The following is a 21,214-nucleotide window of genomic DNA, read 5'->3' on the forward strand; positions in this document are numbered from 1 at the left end:
TTTATTGTTTTATGGAAAGTCTCGCCATCTTCAGGCGTCTTCCTTAAATCATTCCTCAGATACTAAACTAAATCTTGTTGATTTTCTTGAATACCCAACTCTTTGTTTTATTGATTCTTTGTTTTTTTTTCAGTTTGTTTCAATTTTATTAATGTCATCCCTGCATTTGATTCTATTATTAACTACCATCTACTCCTCTTGATCATGTTTGTTTTCACTTTGGTGATCTAGAACATTCCTGATTGCTGTTAAGTTGTTAGTATGAGATATTAATCAGTTTTCATGAAGGCATTTAGTGCTGCGAACTTTTCTTTTTTACCTCTTGTATTTTGTTCGAGAATGCTTATAGTTTATATTTGCTTATCTAGGTTTCCATCTCAGGATTCCCACAATTTTTGCTTTCTTTATTGCTTCTATTTCCATTTTCATGTTTTGAATAGTTTTATTCATTTCTGTCAACTATTTGATTGTATTTTCCCATATATCTTTAAGAGATGAATTATTTTCCTCTTTAAAGGCCACTCTCATATTTATAAAATTGGATGTAAAAACAAGTTCTGTGATTCAGCTGTGTCAGTTTATAGGCCTTACTGTAGCACTGCAGCTGGGCTAGAGTGCTGTGATAGTACCGTACCTGCTGCTTCTCATGTTCTTAAGCTGCCATTTCCCCATGAGAATTTTGCAGGTATAGTTGTAGATGCTAATTTCTATGTTCATCTTTGGTGAATGAATATATCTTAGGTCTTTTCCCCTTGGTTTCTATTTCCATGTTCTATTCTGGCCCACAGAGACTGGGATTATTGTGACTAGAAATAGCTAAGGCTCAGGAGGTCTTACTCTTTCAAGTTTTGGCCTGTGTGGTCTTTGAAGTCCCTAGTATAAGTATGGCCTGAGGTGTTGGTGGTTGGAGGTCTCCTAGAAAGCAGGAAGTGATGTGGGCCAGAAAATGGAATGTAGGGGCTAGAGTACAGTTTCCTAGTGTTGGATTTTTTAATGGGATGTGGCAGGAAGGTCACTAAGAACTCTTCTCCTGCTGCTCCTAGGGTTGACTGCTCCTAGGGTTGGCAGCAGGAGAAGCAGGGAGATTCTTGCACCAAAAATGGAAGCTAGAGTGTGGGTACAGCTGATGACTTTTGAGTGTGTTTAAATGGTCTTGACAGGCTTCAAGAAGAGTTTTCTAGAATAATTCTTCACGTCTCTGATTTCCTTAGATTCCCACATCTGTATGCAGTGAAAATTGTAGTCCTGGATTTAGGAAATCTTTTCATGATGGCAAGTATGCCTGCTGTTTTGAATGCAGCCTCTGCCCAGAAAATGAAATCTCAAATGGAACAGGCAAGTGCATGCATGCATGGAAGATGTGTTACCAACCTTTATTTTATTTTATTTTTTTGCTATGCTTTGAACATTTTTATATTGAATTTTTTAATTTACATTTTAGATGTTATCCCCTCTGCCAGTTTACCATCCATAAAACTCCTATCCCATTCCCCCTCCCCCTTTTTCTATAAGGGTATTCCCCCTCCCCACCCACATACCCCTTCCTGTCTCCCTGTCCTGACATTCCCCTACACTGGGAGGTCCAGCCTTGGCAGGACTAAGGGCTTCTCCCATTGCTTCCCAACAAGGCCATCCTGTGCTACACATGCAGACAGAGTAATGGGTCTATCCATCTGTACTCTTTGGATGGTGGTTTAGTAACTGGGAGCTCTGGTTGGTTGGTATTGTTGTTCTAATGGGTTTGCTCTTTAAATCCTTTCTGATTCCTCCAATAAAGACCCTGTTCTCAGTTCAATGACTGGCTGTAAACATTCACTTCTGCATTCATCATGTTCTGTCACAGCCTCTCAGGAGATAGCTATATCAGGTTCCTGTCAGCATGCACTTCTTGGCATCAGGAATATTGTCTGGGTTTGTTGACTGTATGTTTAATTGCTGGATCCCCAGGTAGGGTAGGCTCTGAATGGCCTCTTATGAATATTTTGTTCCCTCTTCTAAGGAAAACTGAAGCATCCTCACTTTGGTCATCCTTCTTTTTGAGCTTCATGTGGTCTTTGGATTGTATCTTGGGTAATTTGAACTTTTGGGCTAATATCCACTTATCAGTGAGTGCATACCATGTGTGTTTTTTGTGATTGTGTTACCACACACAGGATGATAGTTTCTAGTTCCATACATTTGCCTAAAAATTATATGAAGTCATTGTTTTTAAGAGCTGAGTAGTACTCCATTGTTTAAATGTATCACATTTTCTGTATCCATTCCTCTCTTGTAGGACATCTGAGTTCTTTCCACCTTCTGGCTATAAAAATAAGGCTGCTATGAATATAGTGGAGCATGTATCCTTGTTATATGTTAGAGAATTGCTTGGGTATATGCCCAGGAGTGGTATAGCATGGTACTAAGGAAGTACTATGTCCAATTTTTTGAGGAACTTCCAGACCGATTTCCACAGTGGTTGAAATAGCTTGCAATTCCACCAACAATTGAAAAGTGCTTTTATTCTCCACATACACACCGCATCTGTTGTCACCTGAGTTTTTTTTATCTTAGCTATTCTGACTGGTGTGAGGTGAAATCACAGGGTGGTTTTGATTGGCATTTTCCTGATGACTAAGGAGGTTGAACATGTCTTTAGATACTTCTCAGCCATTCCAATTCCTTAGCTGAGCATTCTTTGTTTAGCTCTGAATCACATTTTAATAGGGTTATAACTAGTAATAGGGTTAATAGAGTTTAGCTTCTTGAGTACTTTGTACATAATGGATATTAGCCTTCTATTGGATATAAGATTGGTAAAGATCTTTTCTCAATCTGTTGGTTGCTGTTTTGTCCTAATGACAGTGTCCTTTGCCTTACAGAAGCAATTTTATGTAGTCCCATTTGTCTATTCTTGATCTTAAAGCATAAGCCATTGGTGTTCTATACAGAAAAATTTCCTTAGTGCCCATGTGTTGAGGTTCTTCCCTACTTTTTCTTCTACTAATTTGAGTATATTTGGTTTTATGTGGAGGCCCTTGCTTCAAGTGGACTTGAGCTTTGTATGGAGCAACAAGAATGGATTGAATTGCATTCTTCTACATGCTGGCTGCCAGGTGAACCAGCACCATATGTCAAAAATGTTATCATTTATCCATTGCACGGTATTAGCTCTTTTGTCAAAAATCAAGTGACCATAAATATGTGGGTTCTTTTCTGGGTCTTCAATTCTTTTGTATTAATTGGATATTTCTTTATTATCATTTCAAATGTTATTCCCTTTTCTGGTTTCCCGTCCATAAGCACCCTATTCCCTCACACTCCCCTACTTCTATTAAGGGTGTTCCCCTCCCCATCTGTCCCACGTGCGACTTTCCGCCGGCAAGAAGCACGCGAGACATAGAAATTCTTGCTATGGGTGATACTTTATTCCTGTCTCATGGAGAAGCCCCTTTGTCACGCCAACATGGTGTGTTCTATACCCCCTAATGTCGCGCATCCACACCTGATTGGTTGCTTACTCATGACCTCATCAGGCACGCCCCGGAATGGGCAAAGACCTGGCACAAAGGCACTCTTGCACATGCACACAGTTAACTTCCTGAAGGGGGGGGCCGGCTGGCTGGCGCCATTTTGACTGACTTGGCCTTCCACGTGGGGCGCAGTGGAAGCCAGCGCCATCTAGTGGTGGCGCATGTTATAGCGGCTCTCTACATCTCACCCTTTTAATTTATAATTTTATAGCAGTCATGATCACCCTATCGCGTGCAATGAGGAAACCTCAGCGATGTGCAGGGGCTGATCAAAGGAAATCACTGAGTCTCTCTCAATCCCAGTGCAAATGGACCCACAGGTCTATGGGGTGCAAGAGCAGAGAACTCAGAATACAAAGAGAATTCCTCTCCTCCCAGTGCAATGGACCCGCAGGTCCCTGGGGTGCAGGAGCAGGGAACTCAGATACAGAGTAAATCCTGAGCAAGATAACCAAATTTCAGTGGAGGCCCTTTGTACAATGGCCACAAGTGCTTGAGTGAATAACGGCCTTGTCACATTATTGTTGAGATCTGAGTTTGCAAACCAACCATGGTATGAATACTGATCCACAGCATAGGGCTGCATCAAACAGAGCCACTCCCGATAAGTAGTGGGCACCTCATTTGGTCCTCCTCAGCTGTTGCCACCAAGGGCCATGGTCAAGCCACTCCTATAATGAAATTTAGAATTTCCAATTGTTAGTAACTACTCCAGAAAGTTCACCCACTGTACTTGTCTAACAATAGATTGGGGGAGGATAACTCCAGACACTGCAGACACAATGTCTGTAGCAGTAATGGCTGCTACAATAGCAGCGAAAGTGTCAAGGTCTTTTCCAGGACAGTTCAGGATCAGTCATTTTTCTCTGGAACAACCAGCAAACAATGGAACCAAATTCTGAGATCTGTATGACCAGGACAGAGTTCTACAGTCATTGTAGCTTTAAACAGGTGGCTTTCTGTGAAGCAACAGTCTGTAAAATGGCAACACCAGTTACCAGTTAAGGCAGCAAGAGTCACCAGGGAAATGAAGGGACAGGGGTAACAGCTGGAGTCAGCAAGCAGCAGTGTACAGAGTCTGAGCGTAGGGCCACAGTGGGGACGGGAACACACGCAGCGGTAACACTGACTGCAGCAACGGCAAAATTTCTGTGATGACAAAAGGTGAAGGGGGGGTCTTCCATCTTCTTTTCAGGGCAGAGGAATGACTCTAGGGACCCGAACCATGAGAGCTGAATCTTCATGTAACCAGGATCAGCAAGTCTCAGCAACCACCCAGGCAGCTGGCACACTCTTGTAGCATCCTGTAGAAAAAACACAAACATTCCCTCTTCCCCATATAAAATATCTGGACAGGAACATGTCACTAAGTGGATCTCTCTCACCTAGGCAGAAGTATGCCTAGTTGTAGGGTGCCATAAACTTTGGCATCCAAATTTTTAAAATTGAAATAAAAGGAGCATATTTTAGCATACAGGGATAACTCCCCCTTTTTATTTATAAAGATATAGTAAAGATATTATTTATTAAGGTAAGTCCTCGAGGATTAAATTGAGGACACTGAGCACTTGTATATATAAATTGACTTGTATACCAAATTATTATCTCCAGCATTATTGTATTGGATATATAAAGAATGAGATTTTTTCACTAATTTTTCTTATGTAAGGCCTAATCTGTCTGGTATCTGTCCTCCCTTGTTAAAGAGCTCAGGCAATCTAGTTTAAGTTCTTAAATGGTCTATTAAGGAACAGTATTTAGTGTTCTTAATCACTAAGCCATCTCTCCAGCACCGCACAAGTTTTAAGCATTAATTAGAAATGTCGAATCCTGTAAACAAGGTCCAGATTTAGCATTATTTTGAAATCTGAGTTGGCAGGGTGAAGCTGGGCGTTGAAAGTAAGCAAATGAAGTCTTCCTCTTTTCATGAGGGTGTGTTATCAACCCCATTACCATTTTTAAAGAGTGGGTCTATGGTTTTGTTTAGTTGTCTGAGCCAGAGCACTGAAAGGACAGTGAGTTGTCAGACAATTTATACTGGAATCACTCACTGATTTTAAGTAGAAAACCTGTCTCCAATAAAGCATTAAGTAATTGAAATCAATTGTAAACCACAAACCACACAATGACTATCAGTATATGAAGTGAAAGCTTGATTTTTAACATTTTAAAAACAGCGGATAAAGCATGAGAATTAATAATCTGTGCTGAAGCAGCAGGAACTCAAGAGAATAAGCAAGTGATCCAATCATATCTGTAGCCTTTTCATTAGATGAACCACCTGTAAATTCTCTAAGCGCATTTCCTATGGGTAGTACGCACAAATATGTAGGAAGTACAAAAGCATGTAAAGTGTAAAATTATCAATTTTGCCTGAAAAATTTGTATAAGTAATAAGCCAAATATCAGTATTTTGTAATAACCAATTAACTTGCTGTTTGGACTAAGGTATGTTTTACCAGGTTTCTTTTCAAAATACTTCTATGACTCCAGTCCACAACTCTGTACTAACACAGCTGAAGCTTTATCTCCAATGTGCATAACAAAGACCTAAGTCCTCTGGTAGGGTGAGGTACTTAGCCAATTAACATATCTTTAGAAGTTTAAAATTAGCTTTAAATATTAAAAATTAATATTGAATCTTTTTTTTGGAGCAATAGCTACTCCGCAAATATTAAAGCTCATTTTGAGAGCAAAGGTTTATAGTAAAAATTTCCATATACACTGAAAGATTAAAATTTCTAGCTTCTTACATTGAAGAAGCAACAAAATTACATAAGGCTATTAGCCATTTTTTTGTAAAATTTTTAATGATATCACTTCATGGGCTCTCTAAAATTATAAGCAAGCTCACAAAAGTAAAACTCACAATTGCTGTGACGTAAACAAATTGTACAAAAAAATCCTCTAAATCTTGGAGTAAGGAAACTGGCTGTAATGTTCTCATAAGTTCCAAACCCTCATCAATCCTTCGTAAATCCTGTAACAATCTCTATCCAATACAATCTCTACCTGTTTGATTTTTCCTCAATTATAAATAAATTTGAGTTAGTCAATGTAACACTGGCAATCCTTAATCAAATCCTTAAGTTCTCCTTGTAACACCAGACCACCACCACAAGGTCACCTGAGTTCTGAGTACGTGACTAGGCAGCTGTTCTCCGGGCAGTGGAAATTAGCATTAGAATACAGATAACTTCAGGGCAAGCCACAGCTTTAGAAAGCAAAACTTGCTAGGCAGCTGTTTTTGGGGCAGTGGAATTAGCATTAAAATACAGATAACTTCAGGGCAAGCCACACCTTTGGAAAGCAAAACTCAACCCCCAACAAACAATCTAGTCTCCAAGGCACCCCAAGTCTATCTATTATGTTGTAAAGTTTGACTATCAATTCTACATTTGAACGCACAATGGTGCGGTCTCCAATACCTTTCGAGACAATATCTTAAATTCTTTTAGAAGCCTGGTTTCTAGCATAAGAATTCCATAAAAATATTACCTCAATTTAGACCTGTCTCACTAGGGTGGCCCAATGTCACATGTTGTCTAGAATTACTTCATCCAAATTACAGTTTTAAGCCAACTTTCTGTTACCAATATTATACCTTTTTAACCATATCTAATAACTTGAAAGCCAATAATCCACAACCAAGACAAGCAGAGCATATTTATACATTTAAAACCAATGAGAAACAAAATTGAAGTGGCTACACATATCTTAATATATATACCAAACACCATTTTTACCTTTTTAGCTATGATTTTAAGAGATGCACCTTGTCACCTGTTGAGTCAATTAATCAGTCAGGGATTTTTCTAAGAGAAACAGCTATCAACTCTTGTATCGAAGAGGCTGAGAAGCTGTTGGCGCTTTTAAGATCAGCCCGTGTAGACGCTTAGCCAGCCTCTAAGCAGCTCCTCCAGCTAATCTAGACACCTGGCTCCAGGCACAGGGCTTCAAAGACCTGATTGAAACTGTTTTTTATTCATTTGTTCCCTTTTGAAACGAATTAAAACCAAGTCAAGGTGTGTACGACCGGCAGATAAGGTTTTTACCATTTTTTCTTTTGAACATGAAACATAAAACATTTAAACAACGAGAAACAAAAATCACAGACATAAACTGACAGACATGGAGACATCCTGGTGCACCAGAGACAAACAATAGACAAAGAGGGAAAAAACTAGATGGTGTCCACGGTGACTATCCACTCGGGTGGAGTTGATATGGGCGATGGATTGTCTCAATTCCTGGACTAGTCCACCAACATGTTGAAACCCAATTCCTGTAAGATACTAAGATATATTATCTGAGCGGCACGACCGACATTTGCCAATGGTATGGAAGTGAAACACAGCCCTGAATAATTTTATTCACAACCCAATTACATAAACTCCATCAGGCTGTGCGTGGGCACTGAGATGTCCTTTTGTTTGATTCTCCTGAATAAATTTTCAGGTGGTCTGCCTTGATCAAATCTGATCAGCATGACTCTGTAAAGCTGTCGCGTCAGCGCACGGACGCCGGGGCGTCCCGAGAGCCGGCGCGGGAGCTTAATTATACCTTTTATAAGCACCAAGACAAAGCTTTTCTCCCAAAATACTGTGTTCCTTTTACTTTCCTCCCTTCTCTCCTGGGGCATTCTTTCCCAATATTTCACCTCCGAATTGAGGGGACTGGTACTTGAGATCGATCAGTATCCTTTTTCCCTGTTGTAACTTTTCACTACCCTCTGTTTCTGACGCTTTTCCGCCTCCCCCAACACTCTCCGCTTTGTTGTTTTAACTAGGCAGTTCCCATGCAACCTCTGACGCCTTTTGGCGGTAGCTAGAAACTCAAAGGTCAATAGAAAAAGCCCGAGGGTTGCCAGAGCAACCACAGGGGCACCTGCCGCCGTCCGGCAGGGGACTGAGTTGAGCAGATCAAGGCTAGTCATGGTCTCTCAGAGTTTTTTACCTGCATTCCATAGCTTCTGAATTTCTTCCGTGAAACGGAGGCTTCTCGTAGCGCCGGCGATGATATTTTTGTCCCGGGTTTCTCGGCACCAAATATCCCACGCGCGACTTTCCGCCGGCAAGAAGCACGCGAGACATAGAAATTCTTGCTATGGGTGATACTTTATTCCTGTCTCATGGAGAAGCCCCTTTGTCACGCCAACATGGTGTGTTCTATACCCCCTAATGTCGCGCATCCACACCTGATTGGTTGCTTACTCATGACCTCATCAGGCACGCCCCGGAATGGGCAAAGACCTGGCACAAAGGCACTCTTGCACATGCACACAGTTAACTTCCTGAAGGGGGGGGCCGGCTGGCTGGCGCCATCTTGACTGACTTGGCCTTCCACGTGGGGCGCAGTGGAAGCCAGTGCCATCTAGTGGTGGCGCATGTTATAGCGGCTCTCTACACCCATCCACCCCCTTACCGCCCCCCTCTGATATTCCCTTGCACTGGGGTTACAACTATCAATTCTATTCCACTGATCTATCTTTCTGTACTAATACCGTACAGTTTTTATCACTATTGCTCTGCAATAGTGCTTGACGTCAGGGATGGTGATTCTGCCAGAAGTTGTTTTATTGTTGAGGATAGTTTTTACTATCCTGTCTTTGTTGTTATTCCAAATAAATTTGCAAATTGCTCTTTCTATCTCTATGAAGAATTGAGTTGGAATTTTGATGGGGATTGCATTGAATATGTAGATTGCTTTTGGCAAAATGACTATTTTTACTATATTAATCATGCCAATCCATGAGCATGGGAGATCTTTCCATTTCTGATATCTTCTTCAGTTTCTTTTTTCAGAGACTTGAAGTTCTTATCATACAAATCTTTCACTTGCTTGGTTAGAGTCACACTGAGGTGTTTCATATTATTTGGGACTATTATGAAGGGTATCATTTCCCTAATTTCTTTCTCAGCCTGTTTATCCTTTGAGTAGAGGAAGGATACTGATTTATTTGAGTTAATTTTATACCCCCACACTTTGTTGAAGTTGTTTATCAGGCTTAGTAGTGTTTTGGTGGAACTTTTGGGGCCACTTATGTTTACTATCATATCATCTGCAAATAGTGATATTTTGACTTCCTCCTTTCCAATTCGTATTTCTTTGACCTGCTATCCTCAACTGGTTACTCTGGCTAGAACTTTCAATACTATATTGAATTAGTAGGTAGAGGCAGCCTTGTCTATTCCATGGTTTTAGTGGGATTGCTTCAAGTTTCTCTCCATTTAGTTCAATGTTAGCTACTGGTTTGCTGTATATTGCTTTTACTATGTTTAAGTATGGGCCTTGAATTCCTGATCTTTTCAGGACTTTTATCATGAAGGGGTATTGAATTTTGTCAAATGCTTTCTCAGCATCTAATGAAATGATCATGTGGTTTTTTTTCTTTGAGTTTGTTTATATAGTGGATTACGTTGATGGATTTCCATATATTGAACTATCCCTGCATCCTTGGGATGAAGCATACTTGACCATGATGGATGATCATTTTGATGTGTTTTGGATTTTCTTTGCAAGAATTTTATTGAGTATCTTTGCATCGATATTCATAAGGGAAATTGGTCTGAAGTTCTATTTCTTTGTTGGGTCTTTGTTGGTTTAGGTATAAGAGTAATTGTGGCTTCATAGAAGTGATTTGGTAGTGTTTCATCTATTTCTATTTTGTAGAATAGTTTGGACAGTACAGGTATGAGGTCTTCTATGAAGGCCTGGTAGAATTCTGCACTAAACCCATCTGGTCCTTGGCTCTTTGTGGTTGGGAGAATTTTAATAACTGCTTCAATTTTTTTTAAGGAATTATGGGTTGTTTAGATGGTTCATCTGTTCCTGATTTAACTTTTGTACCTGATATTTTTCTAGAAAATTGTCCATTTCCTCAAAATTTTTCACTTTTGCCGAACATAGGCTTTTATAGTAGGATCTGATGATTTTTTGAATTTCCTCAGATTCTGTTGTTATGTCTCCCTTTTCATTTCTGATTTTGTTAATTTGGATACACTTTCTTTCCTGTCATGTTATTCTGGCTAAGGGTTTATCTATCTTGTTGATTTTCTCTTGGAACCAGATCCTAGTTTTGTTGATTCATTGTACAATCCTTTTTGTTTCTACTTGGTTGATTTTAGCCCTGAGGTTGATTATTTCCTGCCTTCTACTCCTCTTGAGTGTATTTGTTTCTTTTTTTCTAGAACTTTTAGGTGTGCCATCAAGCTACTGATATACGCTCTCTTCTGTTTCTTTTTGGATGCACTCAGAGCTTTGAGATTTCCTTTAGAGGAAATCTCCTTAGCACTGCTTTTACTATGTCCCATGTCCAGGTATATTGTGCCTTCATTTTCACTAAATTCTAAAATGTCATTAATTTCTTTCTTTATTTCTTCCTTATGCAAGGTATCATTAAGTAGAGCATTGTTCAACTTCCATGTATTTGTGGGCGTTCTGTTGTTATTGTTTTTATTGAAGACCAGCCTTAGTACCTGGTGATCTGATAGAATGCATGTGATTATTTCTATCTTTCTGTATCTGCTGAGACCTATTTTGTGACTGATTATATGGTCAATTTTGGAGAAGGTACCATGAGGTGATGAGAAGAAGATATATAGCTTTTGTTTTAGGATGAAATGTTCTATAAATATCTGTTAAGTCCACTTGTTTCATAACTTCCGTTAGTTTCTCTGTGTCTCTGTTAAATTTCTGTTTCCACGATCTGTCCATTGATGAGAGTGGGGGGTTGAAATCTCCTATTATTATTGTGTGAGGTGCAATGTGTGATTTGATCTCTGTTAAGGTTTCTTTTATGAATATCGGTGCCCTTGTATTTGGAACATAAATATTTATGTATTGGAGTTCATCTTGTTGGGTTTTTCCTTTGATGAATATGAAGTGTCCTTCCTTATCTTTTTGATGACTTTTGGTTGAAAGTAGATTTCATTCAATAATAGAATGGATACTCAGTCTTGTTTCTTCAGACCATTTGCTTGGAAATTTGTTTTCCAGCCTTTTGCTCTGTGGTAGTGTCTGTCTTTGTCTGCGAGGTATGTTTCCTGTATGCAGCAAAATGCTGTGTCCTCTCTATGTATCCAGTCTGTTAGTCTATTTCTTTTTATTGGGGAATTGACTCCATTTGTGTTGAGAGATATTAAGTAATAGCGATTCTTGCTTCCTGTTTTTTCATATTTAGAGGTGGAATTTTGTTTTTGTGTCTCTCTTCTTCTGGTTTCATTGCAAGGGGGATTACTTTCTTGCTTTTTCTAGGGTGTAGTTTCCCTCCTTGTGTTGGAGTTTTTCCATCTATTATCCTTTTTAGGGCTGGGTTTGTGGAAAGATATTGTGTAAATTTGATTTCTTCATGAAATATCTTGGTTTCTCCATCTATGTTAATTGAGAGTTTTGCTGGATATGGTATCCTTGGCTGGCATTTGTGTTCTCTTAGGGTCTGTATGACATCTGCCCATTATCTTCTGGTTTTCATAGTGAGAAGTTTCTTGTAATTTTTATAGGCCTGCCTTTATATGTTACTTGACCTTTTTCCTTTACTCATTTTCATATTCTTTCTTTGTTTTGTGCATTTGGTGTTTTGGCTATTATGTGACAGGGGAAATTTCTTTTCTGGTCCTATCTGGACTTTTACAGGCTTCTTGTATGCTTATGGGCATCTCTTTCTTTAGGTTAGGAAAGTTTTCTTGTATAATTTTGTTGAAGATATTTGCTTGCCCTTTAATTTGGGAGTCTTCCCTCTCTTCTGCACCTATCATATTTATGTTTGATTTACTCATTGTGTCCTGGATTTCTTGCATGTTTTGGGCTAGGAGCTTTTGCATTTTACATTATCTTTGACAGTTGTGTCTATGTTTTCTATTGTATCTTCTGCCCCAGAGGTTCTCTCTTCTTTCTCTTGTATTGTGTTGGTGATGCTTGCATCTTTGACTTCTGCTCTCTTCCCTGGGTTTTCTGTCTCCAGGGTTGTCCTCCTTTGTGCTTTTTTATTGTTTCTATTTCCATTTTTAAATCTTGGATGGTTTTGTTCAATTTCTTTACCTGCTTGGTTTTGTTTTCCTGTAATTCTTTAAGGGAGTTATTTATGTTCTTACTCTCCATAATTTTTATCTAAATCTTGCCTTTCCAGTGTGTTTGTATATCCAGTATTTGCTTTGGTGGGAGAACTGGGCTCTGATGATCCCAAGTAATCTTGGTTTCTGTTATTTAGGTTCCTGTGCTTGCCTCTTGCTATCCGGTTGTCTCTGGTGTCAGCTTGTCTTGCTGTTTCTGACAGTGACTTGGGCCTACTGTAGCCTGCTGTGTCAGCACTCCTGTGGACCTGCTTTCCTGTTTTCTTTCAACTGGTTCTGGGAACAGAGTATTCTGCTCTCAGGTGTGTAGGCATTCCTGATGAAGCTCTTTCAGCTCTCTGCACATGCAGGAACCAGAAGTATCCCACCCCTGAGTGCTCCTAGGTCCGTGCACCCAGGGGACACAGATGGCACTAGTCTATTCCCTTTTGGGTAGGGAATGTGGCCAGAGGGTAGTCTCCTCTGATTTCTCAGGCGTGTCCATACTTCTAAGGGTCCAGCTTCCTCTTCCACAGGATTTGTGTACAGGAAGTTGTGTGCCAGGTCCAGTTCACATCCCCGCACAGACCAGAACTACAGGTACCTGCTGCTGACTGCTCCTATATTCCTGTGTCCAGTAGCACTATGCACTTTCCTCTTGGATGTGGGCAAAGTGTGGAAGAAGTGGTAATCTGTTCTGTGTTCTCAGGATGGCCTGCACTTCTGGGTGTTCTGCTGTCTCCCCCAAGGTTTGGGATCAGGGAGCTCTGCTCTCAGGTATGTAGGAGTTCCTGGTGACTGTCCTGAGTCATCAATTCTATTCTGTTGATATACCTGCCTGTCTCTTTACCAAATCCATACATTTTTTTTAATCACTATTGATCTGTAATACAGCTTGAGGTCAGGTTTGGTGATGACCCCAGAAGTTATTTTACTGTTAAGGATAGTTTTGCTATGCTGAGTTTTTTGTTGTTCCAAATTAATTTGCAAATTGCTCTTTCTAATTCTCTGAAAAATTGAGTTGGAATTTTCATGAAGATGGATTGAATCAGTAGATAGCTTTTGACAAGATTGTCGTTTTTACTATATTAATCCTGCCAGTCCATGAGCATTGGAGATCTTTTCATCTTTTGAGGTCTTCTTCAATTCTTTCTTCAGAGACTTCAATTTCTTATCATACAGATCTTTTAATTTCTCAGTTAGAGTCACACCAAGTTGTGTTATATTATTTATGACTATTGTGAAGGGAGTCATTTCCCTAATTTCTTTCTTCTCTGTTTATTCTTTGAGTAGAGGAAGGCTACGGATTTGTTTGAGTTAATTTTATATCCAGCCACTTTGCTGAAGTTGGTTATCAGGAATTCTCTTGTGGAACTGTTGAAGTCACTTAAATATACTATTATGTTATCTGCAAATGGCGATATTTTGACTTCTTCCTTTCCAGTTCCTATCCCTTTGACCAACTTAAATAGTTGCTAGGTTTGTCTAGTCCCTGATTTTAGTGGGATTACTTCAAGTTTCTCTCTGTTTAGTTTGATGTTGCCTACTGTTTTGTTGTTTATTGCTTTTACTATATTTAGGTATGGGCTTTGAATTCTTGATCTTTCCAAGACTTTTAAGCTGAGGGAGTGTTGAATTTTTATCAAATGATGTATCAGCATCTAATGAGATGTTTATATGTTTTTCCCTTGAATTTTTTTTTACAGTGAAATATGTTTATGGGTTTCTGTATATTGAACTACCCCTGAATCCCTATGATGAAGCCTACTTAATCATGCTGGATGATTATTTTGATGTGTTCTTGGATTCGGTTTGTGAGAACTTTATTGAGTAATTTTGCCTCCATTTTCATAAGGGAAATTGGTCTGCTGTTCTATTTCTTTGTTTATGTGCTTTGAACCTTAGAAAGTTTTCTTTTATGAATGTAGGTGCCCTTTCATTTGGAGCATAAATATTCAGGATTGAGAGTTCATCTTGGTGGATTTTTTTCTTTGATGAATAAGAAGTGTTTTTCCTTGTCTTTTTTGATAACTTTTCATAGAAAATAAATTTTATTCAATATTTGGATGACTATTCCAGTTTATTTCTTGTGATCATTTGTTTGAAAAATTATTTTCCAGCCATTTACTCTAAGGTGTTCTCTGTCTTTTACTTTGAGGTGTGTTTTGTGTATGCAGCAAAATGTTAGGTCTTCCTTAAGTATCAGTCTATTAGTCTATGTCTTTGTATTGGGGAATTGAATCCATTGATGTTAAAAGGTATTAAGGAATAGTGATTGTTGTTTCCTGTTATTTTTGTTGTTAGATGTGGAATTATGTTTCTGTTTCTCTCTTCTTTTGGGTTTGTTGCAAGAAGACTACTATTTTCCTATTTCTAGGGTGTAGTTTTGCTCCTTGTGTTGGAGTTTCCCATCTATTATCCTTCTTAGGGCTGGATTTGTGGAAAGATCTTGTGTAAATTTGGTTTTGTCATGGAATATCTTGGTTTCTTCGTCTATGTTAATTCAGAGTTTTGCTGGATATAGAAGCCTGGGCTGGCATTTGTCTTCTCTTATGGTCTATATAATGTTTGTCCAAGATCTTCTGGTTTTCACAATCTCTGTTGAGAAGTCTGGTGTATTCCTGATAGGTCTGCTTTTATGTGTTACTTGACCTTTTTCTCTTATTCCTTTTAATATTCTTTCTTTGTTTTGTGCATTTGGTGTTTTGACTATTATGTGACAGGGAAAATTTTATTTCTGGTCCAATCTATTTGGAGTTCTGTGTAGACTTTTGTATGTTTATGGGTATCTCTTTCTTTATGTTAGAGAGGTATTCTTCTATAATTTTGCTGAAGATATTTACCGGCCCTTTAAGTTGAGAGTCTTTGCTCTCTTCTATGCCTATTATCTTTAGGTTTGATCTCATTGTGTCCTGGATATCCTGAATGTTTTGGCTTAGGAGCCTTTTGCAGTTTGCTTTTTCTTTGATGATTGTGTCAATGGTATCTTTTGCCCCTGAGATTCTCTCTTCTATGTCTTATATTCTGTTGGTGGTGCTTGCATCTATGACTCCTAATCACTTCTCTGGGTTTTCTATCTCTAGGGTTGCTTCCTTTTCTGATTTTTAAATTATTTTTGTTTCCATTTTAGATAGTATATTTCATTCAATTCTTTCTTTTGTTTTCCTATAATTCTTATAGGGAATTTTGTGTTTTCTCTTTAAGGGCTTTTACTTGTTTACCTGTGTTTTCCTGTAGTTTTTTAAGTGAGTTATTTATGTACCTTTTAAAGTCCTCCATCATCATCACCATCATAAGATGTGATTTTAAATACAAATCTTGTTTTTCTGGTGTGCTAGGATACCCAGAATGTGCTGTGGTGGGAGAACTGGGCTCTAAGAATGACAAATATTCTTGGTTTCTGTTGCTTAGGTTCCTACACTTGTCTTTCACCATGGGTTATCTCTGTTTTTGTCTGGTCTTGTGGTCTCTGACAGTAGCTTGACCCTCTTGTAATCCTGTGTGTCAGCACTCCTGTAGGCCATCTTTCTCCTAGAGGAATCTATGTACAAAAACTGGGACCAGGGCATCTCTGGGCACAGGCAGAAACCAGAACGATCCTCTTCCAGACTGTTCTTCCATTCCTGTGTCCTGAGGGTGCCAGCTGGTTCCCTCAGAGCAGAAGTGGTGGCCTTACCTCTGCTCTTAGGTGTGTCAGCCCTCCTGGAGAGTGACTTTCAGCTCTGGACACAGGTGGAGACTGGAAGGATTCTGTCTCTGACTGTTCCTAGGTTCCTGTGTCCAGAGGGCTCCAGGCGGGTTCCTCTTCTGCCAGGAATGTGAGCAGAAGTGGTGGTTTCCCTTGTGCTCTCAGAATTGTCTTCACTTCTGAGAGTCCCATTCCCTCCCCAGGGGATCTGGGTGCAGAGAGTTGTGGGAACGGGTCAGCTCCAGGCACAGGTGTAAACTAGGCCCCATCTTTATTTTTCATCTATGTACCAAAGTATGAATGATGCTCTAGATATTTACACACAGTATATTTTTAAAGTTTGGGGTTCAAGATTAATGGCTATAATCAATAACATCAGTCCAATATTTGTTGACTTTACATTACTGCAAGGTGTGCATGATTTGGGACATGTTATTTGATAAAGTTAAAGAAGTTTAAGATTCATTTCTTCTAGAGAATTTCACATGTGGAATATGGACTAGAGGATGAGTTTACTAGTTATGAACATTGTATGCCCTTTAGAATAGAGGACTTTGGCTCCTATCACATATATGCGCATTTTCAAATATCTACAACTATTGTTCCAGGGAATCTGTCACCCATATTCTGACTATCATGGGCAATATATTCATGTGTTGTATAGACCTACATTCTGGCAAAATACTCAAACAAAATGCGTGGAGAGTAAGAAATTCATATGTTTCAGATATAATAATATGTCACATAGGTGGTATCTAGTGGAAAATTCATGGTGTTTGCTCTCCACTTAACATAGAAGCAGGAAAGAAAATCTATAGAGATGAACATGTAGGGTTATGATATAAAACTGAAAAATTGTGTACACAAAGTTCTGTAGGATGAAGTAAACGATGCTACATGCATTTTAAGAGAAATTTATGTAAGTTTAGATGGGTGTGTTCCAAATATTAAGAGAAGTAAAATTGGGCAAATTGTTCTTTGTATTACTATGATTGATGAGTATACCAACTTACACAGTATGATATTACCATACTGTGTAATATCCTGACAATAATGAGTTATTTAACTAAAACCAAATAATCTAACTCCTACAGAAGGATAATAATTCATTATGCCAGGCTAATATATAAACAATGGTTCTGAGTGAATTTACAAGATAAATTGAAAAACATAAACAAAATAACCATCATGATAATGTTTGCCTAACCTCAGTGATAGATGAATGTTTCAAAATACATTGTTGCTATTTGTAATCAATCAAATGAATAGATTTAAATGTAGAAACTGCATGATCATTTAATTAGAAACAGGAAATATATTGGAAAAATTCAGGTTTTCCTCATGATAAAATTTCTTGAGAATGTGGACATAGGGTAGACACATATCAATAAAGGCAAAATATAAGCCCACAGCCATCATTACATTTGAAATATTTCCTCTAACACAGGGACAAGAGGGGGCTGACTTTTACCTACATTTTTATCCTATGGGGCTTAACATTTTATCTATAAAACAAGACAGATACATAGATAGAGGCAATATGAAATTATAAGGAGGAAATAAAAGTATCTTTACTTGCAAACGACAGAATTATTTGCGAAGACCCCACCAAAATACATGTATTACAGAAGAACACATTCAGCAAGATAATCAGACACAAAAGTATCTCAGAAAAAAGTCTCATGTACCAACAACAAAAACCCTAAGAAACAAATCTGAAGAAAATATTACAATAAATCTCAAAAAATATTACAATAAATCAAACCATGGAAGAGAAACTCTAGTACAGTTGAATCCTTTAAACAGTAAAAAAATGAATGAAAAATGCATTACAAGAAGGAGAGTGTGCCCTCCTTCATTTTGAAAATGTCTCCTGCTTTAGGTGCGGTTGTATTGCTGTGGTAAAGCACTAAAGCGGCAGCTAAGTGTGGAAGTGGTTTGCTTTAGGTTACAAATTTGAGGTTAACCTCCATCACTGGGTGAATTCAGGGAGAAATTGAAAGCAGAATTCTAGAGACCAGAGCTTATGAAGAATCCATGGAAAATGCTGCTTGCATACATTGCCATCCATGAACACCGAAACAGCTAAACACCAACTGCACAGGAGAGGCGGACACACTGAATTGGCCCATTGTACATCAAACACTAATCAAGGATATATACTATAGGCTTTTCTGAAGTATATCCTTATGCTGGCTTTTTCTTAATTAAAATTCTCACTTTCTAGATATTTTTCTAGGCTGTGTCAAGTTGAGAAAATCAATGAGCACTGTTATCTCACCAAATCAACCCAGCAAAATGAATCTATATTCTACTACAAGGATATTTGTGTATGTATGTTCATTGCTGTTTAACTAATTGCTTTGTCACTCAAAGGAAGTAATTGGCATATCCATCAACTGATGAATGGATAATGAAATATTATATACATGCAGCAGAAAAATATTGAGCAATTACCATGAAATAATGAAATTCTTGGGTAAATAACATTTCTGAGCACAGTAATAGAGATCCAGAATTAATATTGCCACAGTTCTCTCTCATTCATATGGTTTCCCAGAGAAGAGAGGGTCTGCACATAGACACAAGGGATGCTATATAGCATTGTCCCCAAGTTATTCTGATTGGTGAATAAAGATGCCTACATCCTATAGCTGGGCAGAATTGAGATAGGCATGTCTTCATGTTCCTGGCCTTGGGCTCAGAAGAGATTATGGAAAAAATAAAAAGAAGCTTCATGGGGTAAAATGCTTAATACGATGGCTACTTGGGTTGGGTAATTGGAGTTAAGAGCAGCCCACATTAATCAGGGCGAAATATTTCATGGGAATATTGGCTGGGAATAGACATAATAGCATTGAGAATAGATATCTGCCAAGCTCCTGTGATAATTAAGGCTTATTGTACGTAATAAAAGTTGTGTATGTTTTATCTGGGAACTGAATGATCAATGGGGGAAAGAAATCCCAGATTAAGATTAAATATTTTCAATGCCATTTCCATGAGTAGATAGGGAAATAGAGTTCATGAACATTATGCTGGGGAGCAGGTGAGTATACAGTCTGTCAACATGTTGTGTCTATGTCTGAGAGCATATATCTAGTAGTTAGACGAGAGAGAGAGAGAGAGAGAGAGAGAGAGAGAGAGAGAGAGAGAGAGAGAGAGAGAGAGAGAGGAGAATAGATTGAGAAAGAATGTTCAACTTTGAAACTGAAAGACCGCCCTAATCACACATCGTTTACACCACCTTGGCATTTCCTAAACTAAAGTAGTTTCTTCAACTGCAGAGCAAACAATCAAATATATGAACCTATTAAGGGCAAACAACCATAAGCCATATGTTCTTGTGCAAGTAATCACTTCTGTGACTGACCTTAGTGAAGCTCACTGTGTTATCAACTTAAATTTTAGTATTACCCTTATCTTGGTCTGCTGGGAGTCTCCCTAACTTAGGCCAAAAACTATTTATTAATTTTGAAAATGGTGATGCACACATGTAACTGCATGTTAAACCAGCTGTAACTGCATGCACAAGCACCACAGACATCAAGATGGAAAACTATCTGGATGGATGAGCTGTTAGATCATAAAAATTCATCTCTACATTAGGGTAATTGATACTGAATGGAAAGTTAGCTTTCTCTAGGCATAAATCTTCTAAGAAGCTTTCAATGCTCCAGTGGAAGATGCTACATCCATGTATGACAAGGAAGCATTAAATATACTCAATGGACCTTAAAAAAGCAAATAAAGTTAGAAAAGTAAAGTTAGGAGGGAATAAAAGCCATGATGATTGGCAGAAATGGGAGGTAGGATTTATAAAAACACATGTGTTTTTAAAACAGCGCAGTAAGGAAAAAAACACTAAAAGCTCTATTACATAGAGCATGGGGAGAAAGCTTTCTTGGAGAAATGCTTTGTCATTCAAGTTTTTAGCATGTTCACCATCACACACATTAATAGTCAGGAATTACTAAAACACACATGTAAACACACACACACAAACACACAAATAGACACATACAAACACCATTTTATTGACTGAAGTATTTTTTCTGATTTCTTATTTATTGTTTTGATTTCTTTGTACATTTCAGGTATTAAAGTCTCAAATATCCATCAAGCAAAGGTTTTCTTGCACCCCATAGATTGTCTGGTAACTAAATTCACTGTTTGCTTTCTTGGACACTGTGCTTATAATTTCATGAAGTTTTGCTTGTTAGCCATCGTGATTATCTCAGGAATGCTCAGGCCCTATGTTTGCAGAGACATATGTTTATGTCTTTCTTAGATTTTTCTATTGCTAGGATAAAATACGATGAACAAAAACAATTCTAAAAGGAAAGTTTTATTTGGGTTACAATTGTAGTCCACTGTGATGAGAAACCAGGGAAGTCATTTTAAAATTGATGCAGACACTATGAAGTGCTAGGCTGGGACTAGTAACAAAAACCTTTAGTCCAGAAATTTAACTACAGACATATCTATAGATGAATCCGAAGTGATGTATCCTGATGTTTTTTCAATAATTTTTCTCTGATACTTTGAAATCTGTTCATTGTAGAAGCAGCCACTTCTCAAAAATATAAAATAGAAGTTACTGACAAAATCTGAAAAATCCAAAAAAATAAAATCTTGGTATGTGACAGATAAATCCTTGGTATGTGACAGATGAATCCTTGGTGACAGATGACTGTAGATAATAGTCTGATTCTTAGTCCGTCTTACACCAAGTAAGATGGCAGTCATTCAAAAAAGTAAAAAGAAAAAATCATTGTAGAAATTTGCACAAAGGGGAGTCTTTATTTACTGCCAACAGGATAGAGTACCTGTCCAGACCTATAGAAGCCAGCATTGTTTTATGTAGTACAAATGAAACCATTATTTTATTGAAGGGAAAGCCTACTAAATATCCTTGTGAGTTATATGTGTGACAAATGTTAGAATCTAGAATACACACAGAA

The 21,214-nt window shown here is 38.3% G+C and overlaps 1 protein-coding gene across 1 annotated transcript in view; it reads left to right on the top strand.

Moving 5' to 3' along the window:
- LOC116898184 (vomeronasal type-2 receptor 116-like) overlaps positions 1-21,214 on the top strand; it is a 59,978-nt gene that overhangs the window by 33,276 nt on the left and 5,488 nt on the right. The window contains exon 5 of the mRNA XM_032899547.1: positions 1,212-1,362. Within this exon, the coding sequence (XP_032755438.1) occupies positions 1,212-1,362 (151 nt within the window). The remainder of the gene's footprint in view (positions 1-1,211; positions 1,363-21,214) is intronic.

This window comes from Rattus rattus, chromosome 4, assembly GCF_011064425.1.
Source record: "Rattus rattus isolate New Zealand chromosome 4, Rrattus_CSIRO_v1, whole genome shotgun sequence".
NCBI classification, from domain to species: Eukaryota; Metazoa; Chordata; class Mammalia; order Rodentia; family Muridae; genus Rattus; species Rattus rattus.